This window comes from Oncorhynchus mykiss, chromosome 4 (genome assembly GCF_013265735.2).
Source record: "Oncorhynchus mykiss isolate Arlee chromosome 4, USDA_OmykA_1.1, whole genome shotgun sequence".
NCBI lineage: Eukaryota > Metazoa > Chordata > Actinopteri > Salmoniformes > Salmonidae > Oncorhynchus > Oncorhynchus mykiss.
The window spans coordinates 23,862,445-23,887,623 of record NC_048568.1 but is presented as its reverse complement, the minus strand read 5'-3'; the positions used below and the strand labels follow the sequence as shown (position 1 = coordinate 23,887,623).

The 25,179-nt window shown below is 41.5% G+C and overlaps 1 protein-coding gene and 1 long non-coding RNA gene across 9 annotated transcripts; one reads left to right on the top strand and one right to left on the bottom strand.

The window, feature by feature from the left end:
• Nucleotides 1-649: 649 nt before the first annotated feature.
• Nucleotides 650-4,279, top strand: LOC110522411. Its single transcript, XR_002473311.2, has 6 exons — nt 650-1,567; nt 2,100-2,442; nt 2,738-2,791; nt 3,007-3,087; nt 3,242-3,316; nt 3,896-4,279. It is a non-coding gene; the product is annotated as an uncharacterized LOC110522411 (long non-coding RNA).
• A 3,757-nt stretch (nt 4,280-8,036) lies between these two features.
• acp1 (acid phosphatase 1) lies at nt 8,037-20,884 on the bottom strand. 8 transcript variants are annotated; one of them, XM_036975975.1, is made up of 8 exons: nt 20,608-20,884; nt 19,420-19,493; nt 18,276-18,389; nt 18,093-18,206; nt 15,033-15,094; nt 13,018-13,123; nt 11,880-11,913; nt 8,037-8,349 (listed from the first exon to the last, which is right to left on the bottom strand). In XM_036975975.1, the coding sequence occupies exons 1-7, from the start codon at nt 20,648-20,650 to the stop codon at nt 11,884-11,886; spliced, it is 543 nt and encodes a 180-aa protein (XP_036831870.1). In that variant the 5' UTR covers nt 20,651-20,884; the 3' UTR covers nt 8,037-8,349; nt 11,880-11,883. The 8 variants fall into 8 exon arrangements, with proteins under 8 accessions (XP_036831870.1, XP_036831872.1, XP_036831873.1 ...); XM_036975977.1 differs by lacking the exon at nt 18,276-18,389; XM_036975978.1 differs by lacking the exon at nt 18,093-18,206 and having other exon boundaries at nt 20,608-20,873.
• Nucleotides 20,885-25,179: the final 4,295 nt, after the last annotated feature.

Genomic DNA, 25,179 nt, shown 5'->3' with positions numbered 1-25,179 from the left:
ACACACACGCTCTCTCTTTCAGAACTCTCCTTCCCTCCCTAGTAGATTGATAGCCTGTATCTGTATACCCAAAGAGATAATGCCGGTGTGTGTTAAAGGTACAGTGTTGATGTCATGCCAGTGAGTAAGCTATAGGGATGAAGACAAACAGGAATGGACACTCAGACATGTTTGATTGATTTACATTGTTGATAATAGGAAGAAAGATTGAAAGTGATAAATGAAGTGCAATATAATAATAACAATATATTATTATACACAACCCTCTAGCTAATTGTATGATTACACACCAGTCCCCACTCCCTTCTGGTGTAGCAGCAGCTACTCTCGAAGGTGCGCACTGCAGGTGAGCGCTGTCCTTTCAGCACCACACCGTCCTTTATGCACGGCAGTAACATTTAACCTGGGCGTTGCCTTTATCGAAAGACACCAGATATCGTGTCAATTATCGTTATATGGGCCTGCTATAATTTGAACATCCGATAAACGAAGGAGTCTTGGCAACATGTGTTACTGGCTGTCATGAAGACTCCATAAACACAAATAAAGAGACACATGGGAAAAGTTTCAAACAGGGGAAGGTTTTGCAACAAGTTGATAAGTAGGCTATTGGTCATCATCTAACAGATCTCAAATTCCAACCAACAGATTGAAACCAATTATGAGCGTTCAGGGGGAGGCAGGTCAGTGAAACCAAGCCAATTACACCGTGAGGCTTTACTTAGATGGAGTTGTACCAACGAAAGTAAACTAAACGAATCTTAAACCGGCGAAGGCTTCAGTTCACTTGTTCCTCTCAGTCCGTTGGCACCTATTCATGAATCGATGTTGGAATTACGCAAATAATATAATAATTACGAAAGCTTGTGTCATGGTGGGTCATTGTATTGTCTTTCAGTTGATTTGTTATTGATTTGTAAAGTGACGAGGTTATTGGAGGTTATTATGAGTATATTCAAGACGAGATGCGGTTATCTGCAAACGTTCACATCAGTCATTTGGAATTTCAGTTCAAGGAAACAATTAAAAAAAGCTTCCTGGTAAGCGCGTATTGCAAATAGGCTATAAGTGGAGTGACGAAAAAGGGAGAGCGCAAAGAAATTGACAAGGCAGAGCGGATGATCGGGAAATTTGAGTGATATTTCCTATTTACGAGTGTTCATAACGCCATTCTAATTGAAGACATGGTGATCCTCGAGGGACAGCTCCTTACGTATGAGAGCGAGAATAAAAAGTGAGTGGCACCCTGGCAAACAACCTGAGGCTTCATCAAGGCGCACACAGAAGTTAGCCTCTAGGCTATATGGAGCAGACCTTTTAATTACTTTTCCATTCTCTCCCATCAAGTCGGTCAAGGAAGGATCAGAAGATGACCGCACTTGCAGCCCAAATACACTTCTTATAAAAACTGATGATTCTCTCCTTTCCTATGTGGTCGTGTTTTAAATCGTGGAATGGTATGGGGCAGAACAGTGCCGAAGACTGAGTTATCCGGCGCGGTTCAATAGCGTTGACATTAAAACATCGACGGATTTACTGGAGGATATTAGAAACGGAGACAAAGCAGGTAATTTCACAGTTTTCCATCGGACTTCTCTCTGACACTTTCTCAAGTGGACAGCATTCTGAATAACTATAGCAATTTATTTCATAAAAGCAACATTACTGTCCAACATAAGCAGAACTATTGGAATTGCTTTGAGGAATTGTAAGAAAAAGTTAACTTGTTTGGAACTAACCTACAAAGTTGACCGTCTATTTTGTTTGAATAAACAAATATCGATCGATTTGTTCAATGAAAGTTGGTTCGTCGCCTGTTAATCTCCTATAGAAAGTAGATGTCGTATTTGCTTGCATGAATGGGTGTGAATAGGTCATATATAGTATAATAAAATTGTATTTTACATGCTTCTTCAACAACAGGTGTAGACTAACATTGAAATACTCTGTCTAAGAGGACAGGATATATAGGCATGGTAGATGTGGGGTTATATAATGTAATAATTTATGTTGGAGAAATGCTGAAGATAAGAACACAATGTAATGGTTCTGTGCGTCAGAGGGCTTCATTTATGACCCCCACGTCTTAACTCTTGCAGGGGTCTCGTTAAACTCAAGGCAGCGTCAGAGAGGGAGATCCCTTTCCTCAGCCCGCGGTAGCAATGAGCGGACTGTGCAAGCCTGTAGTTATGGGACTCATATTGCTGATCTGCAGTACTACCAGCCACTGTGAGGAGAGCGCGCCAGCCACGGCTCCCACGGTCGCGAGGAACGACAAGAGCCTACTCAGGCGGATTGCAGACATAGTGAAGCACGTGGAGGAGAGCCGCGGTGAGAACGGCACGAACGCAGCATCACAGTCGACTTCTAGGAGAGAATCCCCAGTTGAGACAAAAAGGGATTTACGAAACCTCAAAACAGATAGTGGCGATCAAATTATTGGTGAGTTCGCACATTGACAGCTGGGCGTTACCATGAACTCCAAAATATGTTGTATAACAGTCTTAAGTGGTGGGGTAAAAAGACCACCACGGAATGTAACGCGCTATGAGGGTACTGGGTGCACATCATTCAAATATGTTATGCCTGGGGAATTTTGAAGTTGCTGAATCTTAAGAAAGTGATTTACATTTGACATGTTAGTCATTTAGCAGATGCTCTTACCCAGAGCGACTTAGAGTTAGAAACACACTTTGATCTCCTGTTCTCACCCCCTGCCTTCTTTTTTGTCTTTCAGAAATATTTCCTAGAGATCTCAGAAAGAAAGAAAAGTTTTTAAAACACTTAACAGGTGAGATATACATCATATGATGTGTGTGTGTGTGTGTGTGTGTGTGTGTGTGTGTGTGTGTGTGTGTGTGTGTGTGTGTGTGTGTGTGAGAGAGAGAAAGAGAGAGAGAGAGATTTGAGTGCGGTGGGTCAGGATGTAAAGGACAAGAAAGGGAGAGAAAGGTGATAGTAGTTGGACTGCTCAGCTTTCATTCAAAGGCTTTCTCTGTCCCTCAGGTCCTCTGTATTTCAATCCCAAATGCAGGAAGCACGTATACAGACTATATCACAACACCAGAGACTGCACAATACCTGCATGTAAGTTCCTCAACCTCTTCATATGACAAAGAATACATTTTCCCTGGATTGAAAGCAGTGTTTATAGGCACATCACATGTTATGTATAAGGGGAGGCATAGTACTGTCTCCCAGGCATTCATTCATCTCTCTATTTCTTTTCTTTCCTTTTAAGACTTCAAAAGATGCGCACGGCTTCTCACACGCTTAGCAGGGAGCCCACGATGTACAGAAGGGTAGCAGAAATCAAGTGAGTATGCATATCATTTTTGTAAGAGTTTTTCCTAGTCAGGTCACATGGTCTGGTAGAGCGCAGGGCCCTAAGTATTGTGTATGTTTGTTTATGGAGGTCCTTGTCTATTCAGTGAAACTAATAACAGTCTAATGGGCTTTACACAGGTCAAACAGAAAGTGTTAATCAAATACACCTGTTACATGTATAATAATATGCATTGTTAAACCTGACACAAATCAATAGTACTTTTCCCACATAAAAAATACTTGTTCCAAAAGTGAAATGTAACCTAAAACACCTGGTAAAGGTGAACTGCACCTCACATGGTTTCAATTTACTGCGTAGAGTCATGGCATTAAGTTGAAAGGAAGAAGTTAAGTAATGTTAAAATGTCTTTCTCAGTCTTATAGGTAGATCTAATCAGTGCCATGCACGGTGTCCACACAGTTTTTGGAGCACAGCATGAAATACAAAATCTGTAACAAATCATGTTTCTTTCTCCATTTTTCATGGTACTTTTGGAGAGGAAAGAATTTCTGGGCGCTGCCAAGTACGAGAGAGCACTAAATTTCACTTCCTCTCTCTCTCTCGCAGGTTGAAGCCAAACCAGAGCTGTCCAGAAGACAGAGCCCTGAAAAAAAGTGCCTTAGACAACAACAGGGAAACCAAACAAAGTGGAACCAGTCACGTCCACCATTACGCAGTGTCCGTCACCAGAGTTCACTATTTTACAAAGGCATGGATTACCACCCACAGGCCTGCCTGGACCCGACAGTCTGTGGTCACTGCGGGTCTTGACAAGAGACTATACAGAAGATACAGAAGGTGAAGGGGGAAAACATGGCAGCAACCACAGATTTCGGGGTTATTATTGTCCTGCTGGCTGGACAAACTCTACTTTCTTCTTTCTTTCTTGGTTTTTACCAAAAGAGAAAAGGGATTGCTTTTGTTTGTTTTTAACCCCCCCCCCCCCCCCCCCCCCCCCAAAAAAAAACAACAACAACAATTGGAATCAATCAAATCCTCTGGTTGGGTTGCGTCATTCCTTTTTAGGTTGTATTTCTGTTGTGGTTCGGCGTCATACCTTCGTCAGCAGCACTACCTATTAGTGGATATAAGGCTATCTCGGACATTCTCTCACCTACCTGTGACCACACTGAAACGTATGATTCAATTATTCACTGCATGACAATTTCCTTGCCTTTTGTCTTTGTAAGACATGTATTAAAACAAGAGACACTATATATTAGGCACTGGTTGCAGTCAGAAGTTGTGTGTAAGAAGAAACCCTCCTGTGAGTCTGAGTGTGGTACACAGTATATTTATATATTCAAGTTGTCATATGTTTTCCTCTGTATACATACAGTATGTGTAAACATTCTAACCTGAGTGCAATATGTACATATTGTAAAAAGCATAAAAGGAATCCACATAACAACCATAAATGAAAGTGTTTGACGTATATTAACTTGGTGTTAAAAAATATATATCAAAAACATGAAATATATTTAAATAAATTATAAGATTGGTACAAACATGAGCGGCCTCTCTCTGTTGTTTCTTAAAGTACGTGGTGTTGTTCATCACTGACTATAACAGGCAATATGATTCAATTGGAATCTATAGGAATCCAGTAGGTTGCACAGGTCTCTGGCTTCCTTACAGGTCTAGATTAATGCACTGAACTTAAATATAAATGCAACATGTTAATTAAGTGTTGGTCCCATGTTTCATGAGCTGAAATAAAAGATCACAGAAATAGTTGTGCACAGATTTGTTTACATCCCTGTTAGTGTGCATTTTCTCCTTTGCCAAGATAATCCATCCACCTGACAGGTGCGGCATATCAAGAAGCTGATTAAACAGCATGATCATTACACAGGTACACCTTGTGCTGGGGACAATAAAATAAATGTGCAGTTTTGTCACACAACACAATAGGTGCCTCAGGTTTTTAGGGAATTTGCATGCTGACTGCAGGAATGTCCACCAGAGCTGTTGCCAGAGAATTGATTGTTAATTTCTCAACCATAAGCCACCTCCAAGATCATTTTTCAGAAATTGGCAGCATGTCCAACCGGCCTCAAAACCGCAGACCACCTGTAACCACGCCAGCCCAGGAACTCTACATCCCACTCCTTCACCTGCGGGATCGTCTGAGACCAGCCACCTGGACAGCTGAAGAAACTGTGGGCTGGAACAAACAAAGGATTTCTGCACAAACTGTCAAACCGTCTCAGCGAAGCTCATCTGCGTGCTCGTTGTCCTTGACCTGACTGCAGTTTGGTGTCATAACTGACTTCAGAGGGCAAATACTCACCTTCGATGGCCACTGGCACGCTGGAGAAGTGAGCTCTTCACGGATGAATCCCAGTTTGAACTGTACAGGGAAGATGGCAGACACCGTGTTTGGCGCCATGTGGGCGAGCGGTTTGCTTATGTCAACGTTGTGAACAGAGTGCCCCATGAGGGCGGTAGGGTTATGGTGTGGGCAGGCATGAGCTACGGACAATGAATGCAATTGCATTTTATCTATGGCAATTTGAATGCACAGAGATACCGTGACGAGATCCTGAGGCTCGTGCCATTCATCCGCCACCATCACCTCATGTTTCAGCATGATAATGAAACAGCCCCATGTTGCAAGGGTCTGTACACAATTCCTGGAAGCTGAAAATGGCCCAGTTCTTCCATGGCCTGCATACTCACCAGACATGTCACCAATTGAGCATGTTGGGATGCTGTGGTTCGACATGTACGTGTTCCAGTTCCCGCCAATATTTAGCAACTTCGCACAGCCATTGAAGAGGAGTGGGGGAAATAATCCACAGGCCACAGTTAACAAACAGCCTGATCAACTCTATGCGAAGGAGATGTGTCATGCTGCATGAGGCAAATGGTGGTCACACCCAATACTGAATGTTTTTTCTGATCATAATCTTTGAAATGTTTGCATGTTGCATTTATATTTTTGTTCACTGTAGATTAAAAGACAAATAAAACACTTTGCAAAGTCAGTTATCTAAAATTCACATTATGTACTGTAATAGTAATCGGATACTTTGGGATTTTGGCAATGAGGCCCTTTATATACTTCCCCAAAGTCAGATAACATTGTGGATACTATTTTTTATGTCTCCGTGTCCAGTATGAAGGAAGTTAGATGTAGTTTCACAAGACAATGCTAACTAGCATTAGCATGCAAGTTCCTCTGCCTCTAGGGAATTTTTTAAAAATTGTACCTTTATTTTACTAGGCAAGTCAGTTAAGAACAAATTCTTATTTTCAATGACGGCCTAGGAACAGTGGGTTAACTGCCTGTTCAGGGGCAGAACGACAGATTTTGTACCTTGCTTGTCAGCTCGGGGATTTGAACTTGCAACCTTTCGGTTGCTCTAACCACTAGGCTACCCTGCCGCCCCAGGGCCTCATTGTCAAAATCCCAAAGTATCCCTTTAAAGCCAAGTAGTTTTTGCTTAATGAGCATTGAGTGAACTTGCCGTCTGGGAAAATGTATTCTGTCAATGGAAGTTCTCTTTACCTAAGAGAGAGTAAATATTTGTCTGAAAATGTCTATTTGTTTAAGTTCAAATGACAAAGTCACCAAACAATCAACCATTTGTTGTACTGCAGGATTTATGCGTTGTGGATCCCATTCCCCCGTGCCAACATATGTTTTTACAAGCTAGCAGGCAAAGTGATCAACACTAAGTAACACTTTTTTCTCAGCCTGATACTACAGTAAGAGTCCTACTCAATCAAAATCAGACGCTCAACTTTAGATTCATTCAAATACTCTCTTGTGCAATGGTGAATAAATAATTCACCATGCTTTGGCTTTACCCTAGTATGGTAAACTTCTGCTTGCTGGTTTGGATTGAGCACAGTCCTAAGAGGATAGACTGGACCACACTAGCAGGGAACAGTGTGTGGAGGGACATTCCTTTGGTCGTTCCACTCTAGCACGATATATCAATGCCTTCATTTACTTCATCTGGTTTATTATGTATTACCACTCCCAATTTCTGTCAATCACAGCCTAGGAACTAAATCCACAGTGAAATACACCTGAAAACGTACAATTCAGGGTTATTTTCACAGGCAGCATTCTGCACTACCTTGGGCTGCCATCATGGTTTGGGATTTTAATCATCTTTGACATAAGGAGTAGTATGTGAGGGTCCAAATCAGACATAATGGTGGAGGTGCCAGTGGTAAGATAAAGAGGCTAAGTAGCATCATTAGTTAGTTATGAGAACAAAATCACTGCAGACTATTTTTGTCCTCTCATTTCTCTAAAATACCAATAGCTGAGCTAAAGCAATTACACTCATTAAAAGTGATTTTATAGGTTTTGTTTTATCAACGCCCTGATGTTCGAATTAGGATGTCATGGGAGTACAAATGGAAGAATGACTCAAAATTAAAAAAAACATTGTGACATGAAAGTAACTAACTAAACCCGTGTCAAATACCCAACAAGATTATCATTTGGGCAAGCATTAACTTTGACCCTGGTCTCAACCTTTAACCTTTCGCCTCTGAACCCTAAAATGTCTGGTCATGCCATAATGCATCCATATTAATCTCTATAAACGTTGATGGCTATGTTAGACTAGATTAGACTAACAATTTACAAAATGTAAGAGAGAGAAATAAGATAAAGATAGAATAGTGCATTGTTAGTTCTGTTGAGTATGTATTGTTTATTTGAATGGACCAGACAATCTGCAAATTCCTCAAAAAAAGCATTTTATTTAGGACACAGTACAGTAAACCGTTTGTTTTACAGACATATTGTAGATTGTGACAATCAACTGATTGCTACACCATATTGATGGGAACTACTGTTAGTGTGACCTGGCAGATGTGTATTGTAACTGCACAACTATGGACGATAACGGAGGATCGTTTCTTTACTATCCATCTAGTGTTTGGGTGGATGTTCACCGGTCAGATCTTGGGTCTGGTTACGAGTTGTTTTCCAAAAACACTTTGCAGCATCTCACACATTGTTCGTACACATTTTCAAAGTCTTCCTCATGCCCCTATAAAACAGGAAAAAAAAGGGAAATCAATGAATTTTGCCCCAAAATATTGTATGAATAAAAGTTATACATTTCTGCTTTTCAGAAAGCTATAAAATAAAATTTGATGTGTTCACCAATATTGTTTTTATAAGGCATTTAAATAGTGCCATCAAAATAAGACAGCAGGAAAGAGCCTTTTCCTTGAGCAATGAAACAGTTCATCTTTCTCCAAATCTGGATCAGAAAGCCTCTAGTTACTAGTTCAATCATTTCCCAAACCAGTAGAATATAGAGCTGACATTGGATGGGGGGTTTCTTCAGTGACGTTTCCCCCCCCCCCCCCCCAAAACCCACACAGTTCTGGCTAATTGGCTCGTGATTAAATTGGCCAATAATAGAGAAGAAAACAGCCCAAGCCAACTTTCCAGGCCCACCATAAATAACGTTACACCTTTCAGAGACCTGTAACACCAATCCAAAGTGCCAAAAGGGCATGTTTTGTCCTTTGAAATGTTCAGCATTTCTCTCTCCTGCTGTGCGGCAAACTAATTTAAAACTCAAATTTACACTGTGTGAATAGTAATGTTAAAACATCAAGAAGAGACTCTTTCCAGAAAAATATACCAAACAGAGAGAGATGCAATAAAAAAACAACAACAATAGATGTAATATCTGTCCACATGCATTGGTGAAACACAGACAGCCCATTGTAGAGGCCGGTTGGGGACTCCTAAAGCGATGATCTCATATTCATAAAAAATCAGATCTGTAACAACCAGGGAAGATGGCCGACAACGGCATGTAACACTAACTTTAAAAAGTTCATCCAAAAATGAAAGATATTTTCTTTCCTCAGAAATGGTCTAGGAGTAGAGTGCACATGCCATTTTGTAATACGTTTTAAAAGTGTTTTTTACTTGTTCAGGCCATTGTAAAAGGTAAAAACCGTCTGAAAAATTGTATTGTTTTTTATAAACGGACTGCTCGTTTTATACCATACTGGAACTAAAATCAAAAGCAGAAACGTTCAGAAATGAGTCCCTGTGCAAAATGTACTTGGACACATTTGACAGTTAGCCTTTTAATATACTCCTTCGCTGGCAGGAGAACAGCCAACCACACCTGAAGACTTAACACCCACCCAGTTCCTCCACCCCCCAAACCCAGTCTCTGATCCAAACAAAAAGGCTCCAAATGAAGTCTTTGGAAACCCATTCAGCTACGTCCTCCTCAGAGCTTGTCATCGGCTCTAAGGTTGGACTGAATTTATGTCTCAATTTATTTAAAAAACAGCCGTCTGGCTCTAGTCCTTTACTGTGCTTCTCTGCCATGCGATGTGGCGACAGATGACGGACCACAGCCCAGTGCTGTCAACAGGCCAAAATATTTATTTACTCGCCTCTGAAACCATGTTTAAGGCTAAGCTCCCTCTGGCTACCACACACTCACAGCTGGTGTTAAAGGTCCAATGCAGACATTTTTATCTCAATAGCAAATCATTTCTGGGTAACAATTAGATACCTTACTGTGACTGTTTCTAATTGAAATGATCAAAACGAAACAAAAATTGCTTCTTAGCAAAGAGTAATTTCTCAAGCAATAATTTTTCTAGGACTGTTGTAGTGGTCTAAGTGGGGAGGGGAAAACTGAAAACTAGCTGTTATTGGCAGAGAGGTTTAGAACTCTTATTGGTCTATTAACTCATTTACTGCCTGGTGAAGCAAAAACTCCATCCCACCAAAACAGGCTGAAATTCCAGGCATTTTCTTTTTTTCCAAACAGCTCTTACACTAAAAGGATATTATCATTTTCACAATATTTTTACAACCTCCATGTGGAAACATATATAAAACATAGGAAAATCACATTTTTGACAGCACTGGGATTTTAACACACAGGGACAGACAGCCAAGAAGAGGGACACACATGATGGAGCCAGAGCGCACACAGACACTTAATTTTGGTCAACCACAACCATCGCAACATTAATACTTTACCGTCATTATTCTATCAAAAGGGTATTTCCTGAAACCCTAATATAAACATCTCAATTACCCACACATGACATTATGCGATCAGAGGTCTACCCGCAACATGCATGTCCCTAGTCAAGACCACACAACAAATTCATTCATTTATTATTTTAACAAGAATATAGGACAGGGGGATATGATTTATGTAGCATTCCTCATCAAACCAAACATGCAGTTTGCCTGCATTTTCACATTCCTGAAACATTTCCCTCCTTTTTTCTAATTATCTTCCTCCACAACCAACAGCAGAGACCGTAGTAGACCAACAGCAGAGACCGTAGTAGACCAACAGCAGAGACCGTAGTAGACCAACAGCAGAGACCGTAGTAGACCAACAGCAGAGACCGTAGTAGACCAACAGCAGAGACCCGTAGTAGACCAACACCAGAGACCGTAGTAGACCAACAGCAGAGACCGTAGTAGACCAACAGCAGAGACTGTAGTAGACCAACAGCAGAGACCCGTAGTAGACCAACACCAGAGACCGTAGTAGACCAACAGCAGAGACCGTAGTAGACCAACAGCAGAGACCGTAGTAGACCAACAGCAGAGACCGTAGTAGACCAACAGCAGAGACCGTAGTAGACCAACAGCAGAGACCGTAGTAGACCAACAGCAGAGACCGTAGTAGACCAACAGCAGAGACCCGTAGTAGACCAACACCAGAGACCGTAGTAGACCAACAGCAGAGACCGTAGTAGACCAACAGCAGAGACTGTAGTAGACCAACAGCAGAGACCCGTAGTAGACCAACACCAGAGACCGTAGTAGACCAACAGCAGAGACCGTAGTAGACCAACAGCAGAGACCGTAGTAGACCAACAGCAGAGACCGTAGTAGACCAACAGCAGAGACCGTAGTAGACCAACAGCAGAGACCGTAGTAGACCAACAGCAGAGACCGTAGTAGACCAACAGCAGAGACCGTAGTAGACCAACAGCAGAGACCGTAGTAGACCAACAGCAGAGACCCGTAGTAGACCAACAGCAGAGACCGTAGTAGACCAACAGCAGAGACCGTAGTAGACCAACAGCAGAGACCGTAGTAGACCAACAGCAGAGACCGTAGTAGACCAACAGCAGAGACCGTAGTAGACCAACAGCAGAGACCGTAGTAGACCAACAGCAGAGACCGTAGTAGACCAACAGCAGAGACCGTAGTAGACCAACAGCAGAGACCGTAGTAGACCAACAGCAGAGACCGTAGTAGACCAACAACTGGACTTCAACTGTCAAACTAACTGCCCCCCCCCCCCCCCCCCCCCCCCCCCTCCCTCATCACATCCATGTAAAATTCTATCTACTCTACACAAACCAACTGGCCTCCACTTCCGATGCCATTTGGCAGGACTTACGAATGCATAGGAAGCATTTAAAGCTGGGAAAAGTTAACAAAGCCATGAAACATGTTGTGAGATGGTAAAGGAGGGGCTGCAGAGAGACTTGAGGACACAGGACATTAGTGATGGGGAACAAAAATCGATAGTTACAGTACCAGTCAAAAGTTTGGACATACCTACTCATTCCAGGGTTTTTCTTGTCTCATTGTTCTGTTGAAAAACAAATGATAGTCTCACTAAGCGCAAACCAGATGGGATGGCGTATCGCTGCTGAATGCTGTTTCCATATGTGTTATTTCATAGTTTTGATGTCTTCACCATTATTCTACAATGTAGAAAATAGTAAAAATAACGAAAACCCCTTGAATGAGTAGGCGTCCAAACTTTTGACTGGTACTGTACATATCAGGATATTATTTTTGACGCTATATCGTATCGTTTTGACAATTTCGCAATATTATCTTTGCGCTATTTGGCTGTAACGGAACCAAAACTCCAGTATTTTTCCTTCATAGCTTGTTCTCCATCTTTTTAAGTAGGGAGACAATTTGTTTTTGACAGTTTTATTTCCATAACTGATCAGATCTTTCTCATAGCTCTCTTGTCCCTCTGCAGCAGACATATGTGAGCAATAATGTTTGGAACATCAAATGATCGAATCATAATACATATAGAATTGTGAGAATCACAATATATATCGTATCGGCACCAAAGTATCATGATAATATCGTATCCTAATAATATCGTATGAAGACAATATCTTGCTACTGTTTTCCCATCAGAAACCAATTGTTCCATACAGTGGTTTTAACTGGGGATGACTTTTTTTTAAAATTTACACTAGGCAAGTTAGTTACAAACAAATGATTATTTACAATGACGGCCTACCGCGGCCAAACCTGGACGACGCTGGGCCAATTGTGCACCACTCTATGGGACTCCCAAGGCCGGATTAAGGCCGGATTTGAACCAGGGACAGTGACGCCTCTTGTACTGAGATGCAGTGCCTTAGAGCGCTGCGCCACTCGGGAGTCCAGAGTGAGGCTTAGGCATAGATAGTGCTGGTGTGAGGACACAAGGACTCTGAATTATGGGAGTTAACATGGAAACTTACCCTATAGAGAACAGGACATGGATTCATCTAGCCTACAGTACTTTAGAATAATGTTGGTGGGTTAAGCCATATGCAGTCATGGTTCTTTTTTGTTCACAACGCGAGCAGCAGAATCGTTTTTTTTGTCTAAACCTAGTAACCCAGTTGTGATAGGGCCCCTTAGTACTGGTGGGAAAACGCTGTCAGTGCAGTAGACTTACGTAGTATGGGTCTTTGATGATCAGTTGTTTCTCTGGGTCGTACGAGCCCAGCAGCTCAATCTTGGCTTTGCTGTTTTTCACAGAGTTTGCCTTCTTTTTCAGGTCACTGTAAAGAGAGAGAAAAGTCAGACGGTTAGGATGTGTTCCTGTGACAATACTAAAATCAAATACCACCAGTGCCATTTTGGACCATATATCTGGACAGACTTTTACAAATGTAACCACACATTTCATAGAACAACTTTTATTGTGGTATAAATGGCCATCTGTCATAACAAATGGAACCAAATAAAAAAGGTTTAATAAGTCTTAGACACCCATTTTGTTGGTTTGGTGTTTCTGTTACACGCAAGAGCCTATCACAGACAACACATCTATTCTATTCCAAGTTTTCCAAATGGCTTACTCTGGTATACGCTATCAGTGCAAAACAAGTCGAACTCTGAAACCAAATATCAATATATGAGAATTTATTTGTGACTAAATCGTTTTGACAGTTACTAGAACAGTTACTTAAAGGCTACACAACTTCTTCAAACACGTCCTCACAATCCAACTGTGGAAATGAGTCTTTTATTGACTTTACTGGTTTCTTTAATTTTGATGCTTGGGTAATTGGGCTTATAAATACAACAACACACTCAGACAGTAATAAAAGCAGCTAGGAAGGATCCATGCACCAAGCCTGGCTGGAAACCAGACCACAGGGGTTTAGAAATGTAGCGGATGGATATAAAAAAAAAAAATATTACTAACCCAGGCACTAAAACAAAGCGGTTGCCAGGTCCTTCCCATTGTAAGTAGTGTAATGGCTCAAATGAAATGGCCAGCCATACTGCTTGGACCGAGAGGGGACTGACTCCCCCACAGTGAGGGTATGGGGCCAAGCAGAGAAGATTCCAATACTGGGAATGGGACTCAAAACAGGGAACTACCGCCCTACTGCGGGGGGGGGTTAAGGTTAGTTCTATAGCACTGCATTGTAAATGTAGAATGGAGCTGAAAGGGCTCCTGGTTCCCACTGACTAAACTGAAATGTAAAAGCACTATAATCCAACACAATAATAACACATGTAAAACCTAACTGGTGATGATTAATTAAGTCATTGGTAATAATTGGCAGGGAGTTAAGGTTAATCTCTTTCTCTCGCTAGCCAACCAAATACTTGGAGAGAGAAACAGAATGGATGAAGGGAAAAGTCGCCCCCAAACAGAAAAGACGAGGCATCCAAAGACCTCAGTAAGCTGCTTACAGACCGCACCGCCTTAGGCATGTGATCTCTAAATGATCCCTGAACGTTCAAAGTAGCAAGAAATATCCCTCCCCCTGCCCAGGCTTCACATGCAAACAGCTTAGGGACACTCACTTGTTAGACAGACTTTACCCCTACACTTTACATAGACCTTGAGGTGTACATGTCTGCCTGTATGTCACGTGTGCATCTGTGTGTGTGTGTACACAATATACTTCTCCACAATCGCCAAGGCATCCCCTTACCTGACCCGTTGCAGGGAAAGCCCAACTTTAACATACAATGACATTTTGAATGGACGACAGCCGTCCCCGAGTTCCTGATATAAAGTTTGGATCTGACAATTACCTCGTTCCTATTGTACTTTTATTGCTCGGTCTGTTCTGTCTATCTCAATATCCCGGGCCATTTCTACACTCCGCATAAGCTCTTCTCTGACTTAGTTTGTGACCCCGGTAATCATGTTTGGGTAAGTGCCATAGGGTCATAGAACAAGTAAACCCCAGGATGTTACTTACTTAAACATTTTTCTTTTTACTCCAATCATTTTGAATGGCAGCCCGGAATAGAATAGACTTGTCATGATGTCATGGCACAGAACACCGCTCTGTGAGTCAAGAGTGTCCGTGCAGATGTTGCAAATTGTGTTCACCCCCCTCTTGAACAAAGGAAGTAGACCGAGCACACACACACACACACATAAATACGCATGGACGGACACACATGCACTCACACACGAACATAGGGTTAAGATGCATATACCTCAAATTGCTCTCATCCATGCACAGAATGTAGTCAAATGACATAAAATCCTCCTTTGTCACCTAGAAGAAGAAAAAACACAGAAGACAAAATGTTAACATTGGTACTGGTGTGTGTTGACAACAAAAGACTGGCTGTTGTGATTTCTCTATAAAGTTTAACTGTCAGGCACTAGGCCCTATATAACTTCTGCCTGGTATATGTGTTCCATTACAGTGGTAAAGATCTCTCCCTGGTTCTTGTTGAGTCAAATTGAGAGGTTCTAGAGAACTCCGAGAGAGAAGAGGAAGGAGAAAGAGAGGGGGAGCGAGAGAGAGATGGAGAGGAGCGGTGTCTGGGTACCTCCATGTTCAGGGTTATGAAAGGGATCAAAGCAGTACATCTTCCAAGTACAGTGCATTCGGAAAGTATTCAGACCCTTTGACTTTTTCCACATTGTGTTACGTTACAGCCTTATTCTCAAATTGATTAAATTAATAATTTTCAATCTACACTAAATACCCCATAATGATAAAGTGTAAACCGGTTTTACATTTTTTGCAAATGTATAAAAAATCTAAAACAGAAATACCTTATTTACATAAGTATTCAGACCCTTTGTTATGAGACTTGAAATTAACCTCAGGTGCTTCCTGTTTTGGTACCATCCCTAAGGTGAAGCATGGTGGTGGCAGCATAATGCTGCGGGGATGTTTTTCAGCGGCAGGGATTGTGAGACTAGTCAGGATTGAGGGAAAGATGAACGGAGCAAAGTACAGAGAGATCCTTGATGAAAACCTGCTCCAGAGCGCTCAGAGCCGAAGGCGAAGGGTCGCCTTCCAACAGGACAATGACCCTAAGCACACATCCAAGACAATGCAGAAGTGGCTTCGGGACAAGTCTCTGAATGTCCTTGAGTGGCCCAGTCAAAGCCCGGACTTTAACCCGATCTAACATTCTGGAGAGACCCCATCCAACCTGACAAAGCTTGAGAGGATCTGTAGAGAAGAATGTGAGAAACTCCCCAAATACAGGTGTGCCAAGCTTGTAGCATCATAACCAAGAAGATTTGAGGCTGTAATCGCTGCTAAACGTGCTTCAACAAAGTAATGAGTAAAGGGTCTGAATACTTATGTAAATTAAATATCTGTTTTTATAATTGTAATGCATTTTCACAAATATCTGAAAACCTGTTTTTGCGTTGTCATTATGGGGTAGTGTGTGTGGATTGATGAGAATATATATTTTTTTAAATCAATTTTAGAATAAGGCTGAACGTAACAAAATGTGTGAAGAAAAAAATCAAGGGATCTGAATGCACTGTATGTGAATCTTGCAACACTTACTCAGCAGCCATGACTCAGGAGAGAGTGAGGCCATGCCTCACTTATGGTTTGAAAGGGTTTCTAGGGTGGGACTTGGGAATGGAGAGGTTAAAAGAGTGAAGAGAAAGAAGTAGAGGGATTAAAGACAGAGAAAGAGTAATATACATGAAAGCTCGCCAAAACATGGCCATTCCAGATTTGTATAATAAGAGTATATAATAACTAGGTGTTGTGTATGTAGTATCCAAAAACCCTTGCAAAATCAAAGTTAAGTTGGCAAAATGTCAAATTCCATCCACTGCTATTTCAACTCTGTAGTTCCCCGCTTGGGCTTTACAGCACAAACACACACAATATTTGTCTTCTCCCTTTGCAATAATCTCTGGTCAAAATCCTCATGTGAACCCCCTCCACAATGCAGCGATAGAGCCTGGTTGGATTTCTGGAATTTTTGACTGACAGTCAGGGAGGCTGCTATATGAGGAACGGGTAGGAGGGGAGAGATATAAGGAGAAATAAGGGAGAACGATGACCCGGTCTAAGGGCAGACAGATAAAAAGTTCAGAAACCGTGTGGAGTTGTTGAGTTATTGTATGACTCTTGGTGAGCAGTGAGTTTGAGCAGGGAACTGTCTGATTACAAGAGCTCAGTCTAAAGCTATAGTAAGTAAAATGTGGTGATGGGAATTGGGATGACACCCAGACTGAAAAAAATTATGCTTGATTCTGACAATTTGCATTCATGGCAAAAAATCATATTGCTTCAAACCCCTTGCAGGGCCCCCTCCAATCAAATCAATTATCTGGAATTTCCAGTGTTAAGACTAAAATAACTTAATCTTTCTCTGTGATGATGCACTTATGGATTCATTAACAACAACAACAAAAAATGAATAGTCCCCATTCTATCCCCTTGCGGTTGTCTCTCAATAAAACAAACAAACTCCCGTTTGTCTCTAAACAGTATTTTCTGAGGCAAGCCGAGACATTACATTAGAGGCAAGAAACAGTGAGTTAAAGTTCACTGAAATTAGCAGGGAACGGGGGGGAACAGAGAGCGAGAGAGAGAAACTCAGAGCTTGTCAAAGTTCATTGCGTGGAGACATGGGTGGCTCAGAGCCAGGGCAGCGTTGAGCTCCCATCCCTAATTTCTGGAGATTAGAACGGGGTTGGCCTCTGTCCGTTATGAGAGACAAACCAACATGACGGCAGCTCCCCTTCCCAGCATTGGGTCAGGGAGGGCACCAGAGAGCTGGCAGGAGAGACAGGGAGAGCTGGAAAAACTTTGGAGAGAAAAAGACCAGCAAAACATGAGGCCCACTAACACAGTTGGCAAATATGGTTGGGGTGAAATCAATTTAAATTCCAGTCAATTAAAAAAGTAAACCAAATTACACATTTTCCAAAATGAAACGGGTTGACAAGAATTTAAATTTCAGTGTACTTCCTAAATTGACTGGAATTGAAATGGAATTAACCCCAAGCTTGTCTCTTTCAATAGACTGAGTAGATTTGGAGAGCCTAGATACCAGACTTCATAACATCTTGGTGTGATTTAGCAGTGTCTATCAGGATGCAATACTAAGCATTGGCAATAAAAGTTAGTACTGCTAGGAAAGTCATTGTGCTCGAGTGTTTTATTCATGGGATTTAGGCTAATACAGCCAACTCACACACACTATCCATGCCACACACATTTTTAAACAGTCTCCAAAGTGACCCAGCAAGGACCCCAGGGTGACTGATGTATCATATACCTGTCGGGCCCTGTGTTTTGTTTCAATGCCATGTGTCCTCAAGCAGGCCAGACCACGGGCGTCCGGGGAGCTGCCTGTGTTCCAGTCAGTCGTGGCACCACTGTCTATGACCCACTGCAACAACAGAGAACACAAGAGCTAGCTAGCTAATGCTAACAGGAAGGATAAAGGGGTTGGTCGTACCTGCCTGGCTACATGCCTCATGGGCACCCCGTGTTTCTTCATGCAGGCTTGACCACGGTGGTCTGGAGGGTTGCCTATCTCATAGGTGGAGGTGGCAGCACTGTCTATCCTCCACTATGCAGAGCAGGAGAACAGCAACAACAAAGCAAAATGTATTCATATGCACACAATGACTCAGCACATGCAGCACATTAGAGCAATCTAAAAATAGGTTGACAGAGTTCAGTCTAATTTGTTTGTTTCCTTAGCCTATACTGTTAAAAATGCATCTCCATCTCTAGAAGCAGAAGACTGCAGAGCTGGTCATCTCCGTATACCCGTCGCAAGACCCACTGGTTGATGCTGATTTGCAAAACCCTCTTAGGCCTCACTCCCCCCTATCGGAGATATCTAATGCAGCCCTCATCCTGCACATACAACACCCGTTATGCCAGTCACATTCTGTTAAAGGTCCCCAAAGCACATACATCCCTGGGTCGCTCCTCTTTTCAGTTCACTGCAGCTAGCGACTGGAACAAGCTGCAACAAACACTCAAACTGGACAGTTTAATCTCAATCTCTTCATTCAAAGACTCAATCATGGACACTCTAACTGAGAGTTGTGGCTGCTTCGCGTGATGTATTGTCTCTACCTTCTTGCCCTTTGTGCTGTTGTCTGTGTCCAATAATGTCTGTACCCTGTTTTGTGCTGCTACCATGTTGTGTTGTTGTCATGTTGTGTTGCTGCCATGCTGTGTTGTTGTCTTAGGTCTCTCTTTATGTAATGTTGTCTCTATTGTTGTGATGTGTGTTTTGCCCTATATTTGTATTTAATTCATTTTTATTTTGAATCCCAGCCCCCGTCCCCGCAGGAGGCCTTTTGGTAGGCCGTCATTGTAAATAAGAATTTGTTATTAACTGACTTGCCTAGTTAAATAAAGTTTTTTTTAAATATATATTTTTAAACAGTTTGGAATATGATGCAGTAGGGGAACAAAAGTTTATCAATCAAAAGAGTACAGTAGCTCAACAAACGTACAACATATGTGGAGCAAAGTCTACACAAAACAAGTTACATAATATATGCATTACTTCTATGTAACAGAGCTGTCAATATGTTCCTGTGAAGATCTACCCACACATATATATACATTTAAGTCTTTACCTTGTCAACAACACCAGCATCTGTCGCCATTTTCCTGAAGACGGCTTCGGCGATGGGGGACCTGCAAATGTTCCCTGTTAAAAAAAAAAGACACATAATAAGCTGACTACCATTAGAGTGCTTGGCTAAATTAGGTCACGCTGCTTGCTTCACCAGTACCACTTCCTCATAACTCAGCTCATACCGAGGCTCGAACCTAGGACCTCTGCCTCGCAAACACATATGACCACCCTCCTGAGTCGAGAATGTACCCAGTCGAGCCACAGAAAAGTTAGCTATTTGGCAGCGTTAGTGGAGATACCCATCTGCTACACTTGCATCAGCAAAAACTGATTATCTCACAATATCCCCTGGAGTCTTGGTGAATATCTAGCCTATATTTCTGAATGAAAAATAATAATTGAACTTGTTGAGACCCAAGTGAGTCAGCTACAGTGTTTGATTGGAGGTATTACATGGCAATGTGGTCACGTTTTACCTTATGCAATCTGAACAATGGAACGTCGTTGAAATGAAATGTCCAATTAACAGTTCAATATAACATATTGGAAACATGAGAAACTTTTGGTAGCTGGCTGTTGACTACAAAATGAATTCCCATAATCACCTTAGCCTGCCTGGCTATGGCACATGCTCTTCGTACATAATTTTACATTGGACTCTACTGTCCAAAGGTCTTACGCCATGGTATAATCATTGAGCAACCTTTTCATTGCCTTTGCATTTCAGATAAAGATAATCTGGTGATATATTAGTAAGGGATATTAGGCAAGTTTGATGAGTGGTCACTAGTTTTTCAAAGATGTTAAAGAACTGCGTGGCCCAACGAAATGAACTAATGGACAGATTCCAAACTAAATCATGGCAGTGAATGTAAGGTTTTAGTATTGCAAGTTGGATACAGAAATTGATATGTGCAATTTAGTTAGCTAGCTAACTAACTAACTACAATAGCGGTTGCAATAGTTATTGTACCAACGTTTTCAGTGGTTTAGCTAGCTAGTTACTCAGTAACTACTGGAGCTAGCATAGCATAGCACCCGTTAGCATCACTTGTCATTCACGTACAAACGACAGTCAGTTCCAAGTGTATGGCAATTTGTTGAATGTATTATCACCTTGACACACCATTGACTCGTTATGTGCATGAAATCACAGAGACTGGTCTTTTTCTTGGTCGTTTCTTACCCAGACACACGAACAGAACAGATTTTCCACTGCTGGCTGCCATTTTGCTTTTAGGGTCTTATGTCAGTATCACTCGATTTTGTCTAGAAGGGATACAGTTTATGTCAGAATTGATATTTCGGAGCAGGTTAGGAGAATTTACGCGGTAGGTTTACGTAGCAGTTTGCGGTTTACGTAGCAGTTTGAGATAATTGGGTTAAGGTCAGAAAAATAGTTAGGGTTAAAATCAACTTTTGACTTTATTTTGACATAGAATGTATCCCATCTAGCCTTGTTCACATCACTAGCACGTTCTTCTTCTTCTTCTTCTTCTTCTTCTTCTTCTTCTTCGTCTTCTTCTAGTTTTCAGGCAGACAAGAGGCTTTGTTGCATATTGCTGGCGTTTACAGGTTGGAGTGTGAATTTCACATTTGTTCACAAAAACGGGAAAAGGAGAATGGGAAAAATGCATTGCACCGCCATCTAACCCTACTGTACATACAGTTGAAGTCGGAAGCTTACATACACTTAGGTTGGAGTCATTAAAACTTGTTTTTCAACCACTTCACAAATGTCTTGTTAACAAACAATAGTTTTGGTAAGTCGGTTAGGACATCAACTTTGTGCATGACACAAGTCATTCTTCCAACAATTGTTTACAGACAAATTATTTCACTTATAATTCACTGTATCACAATTCCAGTGGGTCAGAAGTTTACATACACTAAGTTGACTGTGCTTGGAGGTTGGAGGTGTGCCTGTGGATGTATTTCAAGGCCTACCTTCAAACTCACTGCCTCTTTGCTTGACATCATGGGAAAATCAAAAGAAATCAGCCAAGACCAAAAAAATTGTAGACCTCCACAAGTCTGGTTCATCCTTGGGAGCAATTTTCAAACGCCTGAAGGTACCAAGTTCATCTATACAAACAATAGTACACAAGTATAAACACCATGTGACCACGCATCCGTCATACCGCTCAGGAAGGAGACGCGTTCTGTCTCCTAGAGATTAACGGTGCGAAAAGTGCAAATTAATCCCAGAACAACAGCAAAGGACCTTGTGAAGATGCTGAAGGAAACAGGTACAAAAGTATCTATATCCACAGTAAAACGAGTCCTATATCGACATAACCTGAAAGGCCACTCAGCAAGGAAGAAGCCACTGCTCCAAAACCTCCATAAAAAAGCCAGACTACGGTTTGCAACTGCACATGGGGACAAAGATCGTACTTTCTGGAGAAATGTCCTCTGGTCTGATGAAAGAAAAATAGAACTGTTTGGCCATAATGACCATCATTATGTTTGGAGGAAAAGGGGGGTGGCTTGCAAGCCAAAGAACACCATCCCAACCGTGAAGCACGGGGGTGGCAGCATCATGTTGCGGGGATGCTTCGCTGCAGGAGGGACTGGTGCACTTCACAAAATAGATGGCATCATGAGATAGGAAAGTTATGTGGATATATTGAAGCAACATCTCAAGACATCAGTCAGGAAGTTAAAGCTTAGTCGCAAATGGGTCTTCCAAATGGACAATGACCGCAAGCATACTTCCAAAGTTGTGGCAAAATGGCCTAAGGACAACAAAGTCAAGGTATTGGAGTGGCCATCACAAATCCCTGACCTCAATCCCATAGAAAATTTGTGGGCAGAACTGAAAAAGTGTGTGTGAACAAGGAGGCCTACAAACCTGACTCAGTTACACACGCTCTGTCAGGAGGAATGGGACAAAATTCATGGGCCCAACTTATTGTGGAAAGCTTGTGAAAGGCTACCTCAAACGTTTGACCCAAGTTAAACAATTTAAAGGCAATGCTACCAAATACTAATTGAGTGTATGTAAACTTCTGACCCACTGGGATTGTGATGAAAGAAAGAAAAGCTGAAATAAATCATTCTCTACTATTATTCTGACATTTCACATTCTTAAAATAAAGTGGTGATCCTAACTAACCTAAAACAGGGAATTTTTACTTGGATTAAATGACAGGAATTGTGAAAAACTGAGTTTAAATGTATTTAGCTAAGGTGTATGTAAACTTTTGACTTCAACTGTATACGCCACTATCCCCAACAAACCCTACACCTCTTCCCACTACTTTTGCCCTAACAGATCCTACACCAGGCTGTCGGCCCGGGAGGATGGAATCTCTTCTCTCAAAACCCCCTGTAGATCTTCTGCACTAAAATCTCTGACACCCAAAAACGTCTCAGCTGCCACCAAATCAATCTTCTGGGATCTCCGTTCCATCTGTGCGGTACAATTAATGACCATAGCAATAAATGCCAAGATGCCAACCTTACTAATGCACAAACTGTTTGGGTCACTCTGTACTGGCCTACTACTACTCATAGGGATCCTCTCAGGCTCTCACCCTTTGCCCATCATCCTCTACTTTCCACACTGCCTAGCATATCAAACTCTCTTGCACCCGACATTTCTGATCCCCAGCAACATCCCAGCTAACAACAAATGTTCCAACAACTGTATAACATCCCCTTAAGCGTCTAATTCGTTCAGTAGCTAAGATTTTTATAGGAATGTTCCCATGTGCATGGAATGTTTCCAAGAGACCATTTGGTTAATGTAAAATATAACTTACCCAGAACGTAGTTACCATGTTCTCAGAACTTTAATGTTCTAGACATGTTTCGTGGGCACATTGCAAGACATTCATATGTCTGGTTTTGTTTGGGTTAGGAGAATATTCCTTCAACGTCGCACCAAACATACACAGAACATGGTTGCCATGTTCTCAGAATATAAGATATTGTTGTAGACACGTTAAATTAGAAAATAAATGTTTTTATTTAACCATGCAAGTCAGTTAGGATAACATTCTCATTCACAATGACAGCCTACCCCAGCCAAACCTAGGCCAATTGTGCACTGCCCTATGGGACTCCCAATCACAGCCAGATGTGATGCAGCCTGGATTCAAACCAAGGACTGCAGTGACATCTTTTGCACTCAGATGCAGTGCCTTAGACCACTGCGCCACTCGGGAGCCATTGCAACAACATTTACATGTTCAGTTTTCTGAGGATTAGGAGAATATTCCATCAACATCCCACCAAACATACACAGAACATGGTTGGTATGTTCTTAAAACATAATATATTAACGTTCTAGACTATTTTCATGGGAATGTTTGAAGAACATTGATGTGTTCAGTTTTCTGAGGGTTAGTAGAATATTCCATCATAGTCCCACCGAACATACACAGAACATGGTTGCCATGTTCTCAGAACATAAGGTATTAATGTTGTAGACACACTTCATGGGAACGTTGCAAGAATATATACAGTTGAAGTCGGAAGTTTACATACACTTAGGTTGGAGTCATTAAAACTTGTTTTTTAACCACTCCACAAATGTCTTGTTAACAAACTTGTTTTTTAACCACTCCACAAATGTCTTGTTAACAAACTGTAATTTTGGCAAGTCGGTTAGGACATCTATTTTTTTGTATGGCACAAGTAATATTTTCAACAATTGTTTACAGACAGATTATTTCACTTATAATTCACTGCATCACAATTCCAGTGGGTCAGAAGTTTACATACACTAAGTTGACTGTGACTTTAAACAGCTTCGGAAAATTCCAGAAAATGATGTCATGGCTTTAGAAGCTTCTGATAGGCTAATTGACATAATTTGAGTCAATTGGAGGTGTACCTGTGGATGTATTTCAAGGCCTACCTTCAAACTTAATGCCTCTTTGCTTGACATCATGGGAAAATCAAAAGAAATCAGCCAAGACCTCAGAAAGAAAATTGTAGACCTCCACAAGTCTGGTTCATCTTTGGGAGCAATTTCCAAATGCCTGACCGTACCACGTTCATCTGTACAAACAATAGTACACGAGTACAAACACCATGTGACCATGCAGCCGTCATACCGCTCAGAACGCGTCTCGCGTTCTGTCTTCTAGAGATGAACGTACTTTGCTGCGAAAAGGGCAAATCAATCCCAGAACAACAGCAAAGGACCTTGTGAAGATGCTGAAGGAAACGGGTACAAAAGTATCTATATCCACAGTAAAACAGTATGTGTCCAAAGAAAAAATAACTATATATTCATGTACATACTACTTCAATTGGCCCGACCAACCAGTGCTCCCACACATTGGCTAACCGGGCTATCTGCATTCTGTCCCGCCACCCACCACCCCTCTTTTATGCTACTGCTACTCTCTGGTCATATATGCATAGTCACTTTAACCATATCTACATGTACATACTAACTCAATCAGCCTGACTAACCGGTGTCTGTATGTAGCCTCACTACTTTTATAGCCTCGCTACTGTATATAGCCTGTCTCTTTAATGTTTTATTTCTTTACTTTCCTATTGTTCACCGAATACATTTTTTTGCACTATTGGTTAGAGCCTGTATGTAAGCATTTCACTGTTGTATTTGCCGTATGTGACAAATAAACTTTGATTTGAAATGTGTATATACACTGAACAAAAATATAAAGTGTTGGCCTATTGTTTCATGAGCTGAAATTAAAAATCCCAGAAATGTTCCATATGCACCAAACGCTAAGTTCTCTCACATTTTGTGCATAGATGTGTTTACATTCTTGTT

What these genes read in the sequence shown, in the direction of transcription:
- acp1 (XM_021600787.2), bottom strand. Translation starts at nt 20,650, where the DNA reads ATGGCAGCCAGCAGTGGAAAATCTGTTCTGTTCGTGTGTCTGG. An exon ending in ATGGATGAGAGCAATTTGAG is followed by an intron (nt 13,124 to 15,032) that starts GTATATGCATCT and finishes CTCTCTTTACAG; the next exon opens with TGACCTGAAAAAGAAGGCAA. An exon ending in TCATCAAAGACCCATACTAC is followed by an intron (nt 8,350 to 13,017) that starts GTAAGTCTACTG and finishes CCTGTTTTATAG; the next exon opens with GGGCATGAGGAAGACTTTGA.